The sequence below is a fragment of the Nicotiana tomentosiformis genome, chromosome 6 (assembly GCF_000390325.3).
Source record: "Nicotiana tomentosiformis chromosome 6, ASM39032v3, whole genome shotgun sequence".
NCBI lineage: Eukaryota > Viridiplantae > Streptophyta > Magnoliopsida > Solanales > Solanaceae > Nicotiana > Nicotiana tomentosiformis.
Window position 1 is genome coordinate 25,783,422 of NC_090817.1, and position 10,723 is coordinate 25,794,144.

The following is a 10,723-nucleotide window of genomic DNA, read 5'->3' on the forward strand; positions in this document are numbered from 1 at the left end:
AAACATGAAAGAGCTTAATTTGTTAGACCGATTAAATTACAATGAGCAAAATTCATTTTTACAACATCAGTACATAATCTTAAATCCAATCATGAAAAACCCAAAAATTTAAAAACTGAAAAGGATTACTTCTACTAATAATAATTCATTAATGACAAAAAGTTTAAAAGAAAATGTACAACCTGAGCACCTGTGCAAGACTACGGTTCTCCAGTACGACCAACCACAGGGTATAATCTTGTCGATTCGGGTCAGCTCAAAACCCGACTCCGTACGTAGCGGGCCGATGCGGCTCAAACTTCCTATTCTTCCAGAAACAACTCTCCGGCGCAACCTTAGCCGCCGCCGTCCTCATCGGCTCGGACTTGCATCTCGTCAACACGAACGGCTCGTAAGCCATTGCTTTCACCAGTTTCTGTTCTATCATCGTCGCCATGGACATCGGCGGAACGCCGGCCGCCGGCAGGCAACACGAAGACCTCGGCGGTACCAGCAGCTGTTGATCGCTCCTGTTATCCGACGCTGGGTGCGGAGGTTTAGATTCGATGCTAATCCTTTTCTTCACTGATTTGGCTTGTTTTTCTCTCTCTGGTAAAATGAAGTCAGTGCTGTGTACCCATGTTTCTTTGGATACCTCCATTGATAATTTTGGTTCGTACATCATCATTAGCAAGCAATCTGGTAGAACTGATTTAATTATATCTCCGTTTTCGACTTCATTCTTTTCTGTGGCCGCAATTTCTACATCAGATTTTGTTGCTATTTCTTCTTCTTCATCTTCGTCAATGTGTCCCGACAAGAGTGTTTCTTCGATTTCTTTATTTATAGTAGAATTGAATGTTTCGTCTTCTTCTGTTGCTTCCGATGTATCTTCTCTGGATTCGCTAGAGTTTTCTGAAAATGATGAATAGCTCTGAATGCTGCTGCCTTCTTCTTCTTCTTCTTTCTCTGGTTCAGTGACTTTGTTATCTTCAATGTTCTCTGTAGTTTGATCTATAGTTGATTCTTCTACTTGTCCAAGGGAGTTAATTTCTGCTACAATTGGATTTATCTCACTCTTTTCTTCATCTTCTTGCTCTGTTTCTGGCTCTAATTCGATGCTCTTGAGCTTTTCTTCGTCTTTACTACTTTCTATCTCCATTTCCATAATCTCTACTGATTCTGAGATCTCTTCATTTTCCACAAGATTTACTGAATCACTGGTTTCCTCCGTCTCTTCGCACCCTTTGTCAATCACTTCAAGCTCATTATTCCACTCAAATTTCTCTGCATCTGCTAGTTCTTTTTCCACCTGCTCATTTTCTCCAATTTCTTCTTTTTCATTATTTACTTTTCGAGCAGGTGATTCCCAGAATTTATTGGTAAGATCGGCCATTTTCATAGGATCAGATCGACATCTCATTAAAAGCAAAGCATTCTTAGGCGGAACGCAAATGCTAACTCTGGCTTTCTCTTCTTCCTCTCGTACTCCTAATTCCTTCTTTTTTACATTAGTCTCAATATCCTTAAACTCAATATCTTCAAACACATGCCTTCTCGAACTCCTCATTCTACTTTTCATTTCCTCAATTCTCTCCTTTTCTTCTTCTTCCCCATTATTAGCTACCACAAACTCAATGTCTCTATTTTTTTCTGTTTCCCCATTTTGTAATGCAACTAGCCATCTAGCAAAAGCACACTTAGATCCGTTAATTTTCTCTTCCTTTTCTTTCTCGTTCGTCGAAAAACACGACGAACGACAAGGAAATAAACAGCTGAACTCCCTCAAAGCTTCGTATATCGTCAATGGCAAATGAACCCAACTCTGATTTCTATGTGCCGCACATTCTTGTGGTGGCTGAAAATGCACACTTAAACTCCTTTGATTCAATACATCAGGGGCTTGTTCTATTTTACTGAAACTTCCATTGCCCCTTCTTTTGGACAAGCTACGTGAGTGTTTTACTTTTTTCTTGGTTTTCATTTTCACTTGACCAATGCACGTTACTTTAGGAGAAGATGGTTCTGGGTTTTCAAAATTAGACCCACGTTTCTTGTTAGTGCAGGGAAACATAGGGGACTGGCCACCCTTTATACTGCCATTGGTTTTAAGCCTGCGGCTGAGGGAAGTGTGAAGAGAGAGAGGTGGGTCACGAGCATGGCTAGGGCTAAGAATAGATTTGGAAAGCTTCATTGCTGATGAAGAAGAAGAAAGACGAGAAGTGAAGCAGATGAAAAGTTCACTGGTTGTAGTAGTAGTAGTAGTGTTGGTGCGGTGATGGGGTCTGTCTAAGTCCATTAGCTAGGATAGGACATTGATTTCTTGGTTTTCAGTACATTGTTATAGACATTGGATTATAGTGGGGTCTGAAACTGTAAAAAGCTGTGTTTTGTATGGTGCGTATCTGGTAGAAGAACAGAAAGGGAGGGTGACTGTGGAGTTTGTAGAATGAGAAAAAAGGGGCTAACAATGCAAAACTATGGGGGGAAGATGATGAAATGTTGTTTGTCTTTAGTTGAATGTGAAGATGATTTTGCTGGGGGTAGGGAGTAGGGCTCTATGTCCAATTTAATATTTGCCAGATTCATAGTATGACAAAAAGTGCACTCTCCACACCTATTAATTAATTTCGAAACCCCAAAAATTACCCATAATTAGAGAGATTAAGTTTACATCATGAGGTCTTTCAACGGTAAACTTGCAATCACTGTCATCGCTAAGACAAAATTAGGGAAAATTCTGAGAAACCTCATTCCATTCGAAAACAAAATATACATAAATTAATAATGCAGGAATTAGTTAATTAATAATGTAGGAATTATTTCATGTTGTGTGTTTGGTTTATTGAACTAAAAGGTTATGAGTTTACAATGATACTTTACTTTCATAGGCTTCTAGGAAGAAAAAAAACTTGTGTGCTTTTATTGTTTTATCCATGTATAAATTATGCATGTATTAATTATTCCATGTTGATAGTATTATAAAGTTATACCAACATTGTGTATAACTTTATACAAGAATTAACTCTACATTATACATAGATAGAAAATATATACAACAACAATAACAACGACCCAGTAAAATTTCACTAATGGGATCTGGGAGGGTAGTGTGTACGCAGACCTTACCCCTACCCCGAATGAGTAGAGAGGCTATTTTCGAAAGACCTTCGGCTAAAAAAAAATAAAAAGACAAAAAGGAGACAATATTAGTATCACAACAACAATCATAGGATAAATAGAAACACCATGAAATCCAGAAAAAAGATACAAAGCAAAGGGAGACAATATTAGTAAATATTAGTATCATCACAACAATCATAAGAAAAATAGGAACACCATGAAATCTAGAAGAAAGATGCAAAGCAAAAGCGATAGCTAGTAAATAGGACATGCACTGAAAAGCGAAATAGTAAGCCACAACATTGCCACTAGCTATCTTATACAAAAACCTTACATGGCTAGTCCTACAATGGTACGAAGTAAGGCACGACTCAACTACCTCCTAACCTACAACCCTAATGCTTGACCTCCACATCTTCCTATCAAGTGACATATCCTCGGAAATCTAGAGCCTCGCCATATCCTGCCTGATCACCTCTCCCCAATACTTCTTAGGTCGCCTTCTACCTCTTCTCGTGCCTTCCACAACCAGCTGCTCACACCTCCTTACCGGAGCATCTGGGCTTCTCCTCTGGACATGTCCGAACCATCTAAGCCTCGCTTCCCGCATCTTGTCAACAAAGGGAGCCACATGCACCTTCTCCCGGATATCATCATTCCTAATCTTATCTATCCTAGTGTGCCTGCACATCCACCGCAACATCCTCATTTCTGCTACTTTGATCTTCTGGATATGTGAGTTCTTAACGGGCTAAAACTCAGCCTCATACATCATGGTCGGTCTAACCACCGCTTTATAAAACTTACCTTTGAGTATCGGTGGCACTCTCTTATCACACAGGACTCTAGATGCTAACCTCCACTTCATCCATCCTACCCCAATACGGTGTGTGACATCCTCGTCGATCTCCCCCCCTGGATAACCGAACCAAGGTACTTGAAGCTGCCTCTACTCGGGATGACCTGCGAATCAAGCCTCACATCCACACCCTCTTCCCCTGGCTCAGCGTTGAACTTACACTCCAGGTATTCCGTCTTCATCCTGCTCAGCTTGAAACCCTTAGACTCAAGAGCATGTCTCAAAACCTCGAGCCTCTCGTTAACACCGGCTCGCGACTCATCAATCAGAACTATGTCATCGGCGAATAGCATGCACCATGGCACATCCCCTTAAATATGGTGTGTTAACGCGTCCATCACCAGTGCGAATAAGAACGGACTGAGCGTAGAACCTTGGTGTAACACCATTACAACCGGAAAATGCTCAGAATCGCCTCCTACTATCCTGACCCGAGTTTTAGCCCCATCATACATGTCCTTAATCGCCATAATGTATGGAACCGACACACATTTTTCCTCCAGGCATCTCCAGAGAATTTCTCTAGGAACCTTGTCATACGCTTTCTCTAGGTCAATAAACACCATGTGCAGATCCTTCTTCCTCTCTCTGTATAGTTCCACCAACCTTCTAACAAGGTGTATAGCTTCTGTAGTCGAACGACCCGGCATGAACCCGAACTGGTTGTCGGATACAGACACTGTCATCCTCACCCTCGCTTCAACCACCCTCTCCCACACTTTCATGGTATGACTCAGTAATTTGATACCCCTATAATTGTTACAACTCTGGATATCACCTTTGTTCTTATACAATGGAACCACCGTACTCCACTTTCACTCATCTGGCATCCTCTTCCCCTTAAAAATAATATTAAACAACCTAGTCAACCACTCCAAACCTGCTCTCCCCACATACTTCCAAAATTCCACCAAAATTTCGTCTGGCCCGGTCGCTCTGCTCCTACTCATCTTACGCATAGCTCTCACGACCTCCTCAACCTCGATACGCCTGCAGTATCCAAAGTCACGGTGACTCTCGGAATGCTCCAATTCACCTAGCACAATATCTCGATCCCCTTCTTCATTCAGAAGTTTATGAAAGTAAGTCTGCCATCTCCTCTTAATCTGGGCATCTTCCATCAATACTCTACCATCTTCGTCCTTGATGCATCTCACTTGGTCCAAATCCCGAGCCTTCCTCTCTCTCAACTTGGCCAGCCGGAATAACTTCTTCTCCCCACCTTTTTTTCCCAATTCCTCGTACATACGATCATAAGTCGCAATCTTAGCCTCTGTGACCGCCAACTTAGCCTCCTTCCTAGCTACCTTATACCTCTCCATACACACTCGCCTCTCCATATGCCGCAGTTTTAGCCTCTATACCAAATATAAAATAACTATAACAACTCCCTTATACCATAATTATTTCTTCCTATACACCATACCAAATGATCCCTAAGAGTTTGCATCAAATTAATAGATGTATAAAATATATTTGTACATAAGCTTTTTCATTTAATTATGAATAGTAATATACATTTTGCCTCATTAAATTACTTACTCATGGTAATTTGATATCATTTAAAAAATACTGGATGTGAAGAAATATAACCACATCGATCCAACACTAATTCTATTGCGAGTAGCAAAATCATGCTCACCTCTTTTGTTTTAATGTCTTTGCAACAAGTAATAACTTTGTTATTGTTCGATAATAATATTTCTATATTATTGTAAATTATCTTCTTCTAACTTTAATAATTAAATACTCTTATTAAACTTATAAGCCTCTCAAACAATATTAACGTTACCTATTCTTTGTTTGACCAAAAAACGTAATTTTCGGCTAAAATAATTGTATTTATATAATGATGAGTTAAACTTAGTTAATAATAATATCTCTAGATGTGAGTTCCGAAAATGTGGCTGACACTAAATAGATCTGGTGGTGGATTGATAACATGTATTAAATATTCCGAAAAGTATGAACAATAATGGAGAAACAACTAGTAATAAATAACAATAAATGGCATTTAAGTAAATAGGACAAATGATTCACCCAATAAAGGATGAACTAGATGATGGTTCCTCCTGACAAAGATGAGTGACAGACAAATCCTAGAATGTTCGAATTATTCTCGGATCTGATGGAAAAGTATGGAATAATATGAACAAGAATCTTGATGAAAATGTGATGTTTGTATCTTTACAAGAGAGAGAATCTTTTATCAAAAGTCTGCTCTTATCAAATGAATGTCACATGCCCTCATTCATTGTCTTTTTTCCTATTTATATGGGACATATCCCTAACAAACTCTAATAGTACAAGTGCAGAGAATATCTACTAGAATATTCTCTTTGATATCCTATTCTAAAAACTAGTCGTTACAACTCTTTCTATGGTGCTCGACCTCGACCATTGTTGACACCTTGACCACGAGTCCCGTTGTTTCTTGGTCGACCTCGACTGACTCTTTTCTCAATGTTACCTTGCCCTAAATATTCTGGGGTAGATTTTGACCTATACAGTTAGTTCCTCCGCTTATTGAGGCCGAGCTCAGCCGGTCTTGATGAGCGGATTCTATTTGTAGTGGTCGAGAAGATTGGACGAGTGGGCCAGGTAGTGATGTTTGAGACGAGCTGACGACGTGGCCTTTCGTGGGTCGCAACTTTTAGGGTTACGTCGTTTCTACACTAGAGTGACGTCATGACATCATGCGTCATCATGGCGTATTTCTTTTATGCTTTGCATTGTTTCCTATACGTCTGTCGGTTAAGACTGTCGTTTCGATTCCAGTGCTGAGTAAAGATGGCATAATTTCTTAGTTTTGATGCCCAAATTCTTATAAATAGCGATGTGAGGGAATTCATTCATTCTTTATATGTTTTTCACATTGAATCTGTGCGCCTCCTTCTTCTTACTCCATTGTCGTGTATCTTCTTTTCTGGTTCTAGCGACTCCTGTTGCTTTTAACCCTTCTTTACTTGAATATCCTTTCTTTTTTATGAACTATGGCTAATGTGTCCTCTGGTTCTGGTGAGGGAAATAATCATGTTCCCTTGGCGGTGATTATGTCTCCTCAAGCTGATGGCGTCTCTATTGCCATTGAAGATGAGAACTTTCCTAAGGTGGAAGAAATAATTCCTCGTAGTGATAAAGTTAGGTCTAACTTCTCAAAAGAGCCTGAAGACGAGCCCGAGGCCTCCGAGTCAGCGATAGAAGAGGCCAATCTAGCAGGTCTTAGGGCTAAATTCAACATTCCCGCTCGCATCGATTTGGTCCCTGTAGAGCGAGATGTGGCACAAATCCACCACCTCGGGTATTGCGCGTTCTACGCATACCCCTTCCAAGTTGGTTGCGCCCTTCCCCTTCTCCCATTGGCGAAGGAATTTTGTTGTTACTATGGCGTTTGCCCCGCTCAACTCACCCTATATATCTACAAGCTCATCAGGATACTTACTAAATTTGCGAAATTAGCCAGGGTCGAGATCACACTCTGGCATCTGATGTATCTCTTCGCCCCTAGTTTCTATAGGAGGACAATATTTAACCTTCGCCATCGAGGGGGCAAATGCCTGGTGGTTAAGATGGGTGAGAAGGTGAACCGTCAGTTCTGACATAATATTTTCTTTGTCAGAACCGAAGATGTAGTGGCCAACGCGGATGGCTTCCCCTAGACTTGGAATTAAACTCGTAAGCGTCTAATCTTTCTTCGTTAAAACATTTGATCTGCTTGTTTTAGTTGTAGGTTTTGAGCTCTTATTCCCTTCTTGTGCAGCCAAGACTACACCCCCTCATTTGGTCGGGGACATTTATGATTGGGTTGGCCGGGTTCTGTCTCACAATTTAGGAATTCGTGAGTGGACGGGATTTTTTAAGAAGTTCGGGCCTGCCCCTTCCTTGACCGGCGAGTTTGTCTATTTTTTTTTGTTTTGCCCTATTAGTCGCCTACTTCTTATAGTTTGCTTTTGATGATAGTGATAACTTTATTTTGATTTTTGCTTTTCCAGCTTGAAGATCTTCGAGGAGGTCGAGAGCTCCCCCTCCTGCATTCTGTAAGAGGAAAGCTACCTCATCTTCGGCGTCTATCCCCCCTACGATAGTGGCTAGGCCTACTCGTTCATTTGCTTTTGTTCCCTCCTCGACCGCGGCTAGGTTTGCTTGATATTATGCCCCATCTACCGCTACCTCAGCATCAGTTTCTTCTCTGTCTGCATATATGTTGACAACGGAGCTTCTGGCTTCTCCTTTGTTCCCTATTATGGACGAGGAGCAGGAATCGTCGCCAAGCAACGGGAATTTAGTTCCCCGCAAAAGAAGGTCGGTGGATGTTGATGATGGGGTTGCCCGGGCTGTAGATTCTGTAATGGATGATTTTGTCATCCACGAAATGGCGACCATAATACTTGAAGACGACATCGAGCTGGCGTCGGAGGTTCCGATATCGGTGGAGGCTGTTGAGGGTGTATCTCTTCCTTTCGTGGTGATAGAAGTTGAAGGGTCGGCCGCTGTGGCTTCTGATATTTTGTGGCAAGAGGGACCATCAACTTCACATCCAGCTAACGATGCTTCTCCGCCGACCGACGGGAGAGGCAAAGGCGTTGCCGAAGATAGATACGAGATGGGTTTTGATCTCGATGTTGTTGAGATGAGGATGATGGAGGAGGGAATTACCCAGCTCGAGGTGAGGCTGGAGGGGTCCACACGGACCATTGCGATCCCCATAGATCAAGACTTATTAAAGAATATGGAAAACGTGGTTCCTTCCCTTAGTCCCCTTTGCTATGAAGTGGAGGGTCGAACCCTCCAAAAGCTGGATGATGTTACTTTATCGAGGAGCATAGCCGGCCTCGATCTCAGGGTAAGTTTTTCGACGCTTCTTGTTTTTGTCCGTTATGTTCAAAATTTTAGGCTTCGTTCTTATTTTGTTTATCTTTTTTTTCTTTCTCTTTCAGACCATGATCTTGGAAATCGAAAGCGCCTTAAGAGAGAAGATGAGTAAGGCTATTTTTATGAAGTTGCAGCGAAAATACCGCGAGTACCGTGGAAAGTACCGGGAAATTCATAGGCGGTTCGGTGAGGGCGACAATTTGCAGGCCCTTCAGGATAAACTGAAGGAGAAAGATGATGAGATGGTGAGGGTCATCGAGAAGTTCAGCGTCCTTGAGGGGACGCTGAGAAATATAGAGGAAGTTCTTGAGGTTAGCAGGGTGGTGGAGGCTCAATGTGGCGATCTCCAAACACATGTGGTCGATCTGCGCAGGCAGTTGGATGAGTGTCGTCTGCAGATGGAGGTTCTTCATGGCGAGGTTATTGAGAAGTAGAACGAGCTGGAGAGGGCGGAGTCTGCTCGGTCGGCGGCATCGAGGAAGGCGGAGGCCCTCGAGGTAGTGATACGGACTCTCCATTCTGAGCGAGAGAGTGACTTGGAGACGACAAGACTTAAAGCGGAGCGGCTTGATGAGAGGATTGGGGAGTTGGAGAGAGACAACTCCCTCATTCAGGACCAGGTGGCTGCCTTATAGGCTAAGAAGGCTCAAATGCTTGTGAAACCGTCATCTTCTCATACTTCAAATTTCCCAAACGTTTCCCAGGACCTGTACGAGGAATGGATTTGCGTTGAGGCTCAGTTGGATGTTTTTCGAGATTTTCATGCGGCGGGATCTGTTCCTGGGGCCGCCCTTGAATATGCTCGTGTTAAAGCTCGTGAAGCTCGAATTGCTTACGGGTATGATCTTGCTATGCCAGAGGATGAGGTGGACGAAGATATAGACCGGCTTGAGAAAAATGCCTGGTATGATGCCGCATATCCTGAGGGCGAAGGCGGCGATGGGGAGGGTATTGAAGGTCAAGAGGGCGACGTAGTTGAGGGCCAAGTCGGCGAGGATGCTGCGGGCGATGAGGGCAATGGCCATTAATCTTATTTTTTCCCTTTTTGTATACTTTTGTGTGTAGTTGGTGGCGTCTTCATGAGCCTTTGTAAAGATATTATAAGTATGAAATATCAGCTTTATTATTTGCATTTGATTCTCTTCATGTGGTTCGTATTTGTATGTTTTTTGATTTTGTCGCTTGGTTGTCTTGATTTTCTAGCTGTAATCACTTGGTTCGACTATGGTCTTATCAAAACCTAAGTTTGATTATGGCCGAGGGCTAGTAGATGTTAGTTCAAATAGTGTCGAATATAACGTGTGTTTGACTATGGCCGAGGGCCGATAGGTGTTGGTTCGAACAAGGAAGAACATAACCTACGTTTAACTGTGGCAGATGGCCAGTAGGTATTGGTTCGAACAAGGTCGAACACAACTTGTGTTTAACTATGGCTGAGGGCCAATAGGTGTTGGTTCGAACGAGGTCGAACATAATATATGTTTAACTATGGACGAGAGCGAGTAGGAATTGGTTAGAACGAGGTCGAATATAATATATGTTTAACTAAGGCCGAGGGCCAGTAGGCGTTGGTTCGAACAAGGTCGAATATAATAAATGTTTAACTATGGCTAAGGGATAGTAGGCGTTGGTTCGAATGAGGTCGAATACGATATATGTTTAACTATGGCCAAGGGCCAGTAGGTGTTAGTTCGAATGAGGTCGAACATATCCTATCTAGGTGCGGAGTTTGTCGACATCGTGAACTTTAAACATTGTTGCCTTGGTTGTACATTTGGAGAAATAAAAATAAACTTCATAGTCGCTTTGTTCATACATTTTGGAGAGATTTTCAAATTTTCACGCGTTGGTTGGCGTTCCAATTCTAGTCCTAGTCTATTTAGTCCCTTC

At 42.1% G+C, this 10,723-nt stretch overlaps 1 protein-coding gene across 1 annotated transcript; it reads right to left on the reverse strand.

Annotated features, from left to right (window-relative positions):
- Nucleotides 1-256: 256 nt before the first annotated feature.
- Nucleotides 257-2,278, reverse strand: LOC104092038 (uncharacterized). Its single transcript, XM_009597524.2, has one exon. It carries the CDS (start codon nucleotides 2,276-2,278, stop codon nucleotides 257-259), a length of 2,022 nt encoding a protein of 673 aa, XP_009595819.1.
- Nucleotides 2,279-10,723: the final 8,445 nt, after the last annotated feature.

Bases quoted from the DNA above. Each gene is read 5' to 3' on its own strand.
- LOC104092038 (XM_009597524.2), bottom strand. From the start codon at position 2,278: ATGGACTTAGACAGACCCCATCACCGCACCAACACTACTACTACTACT.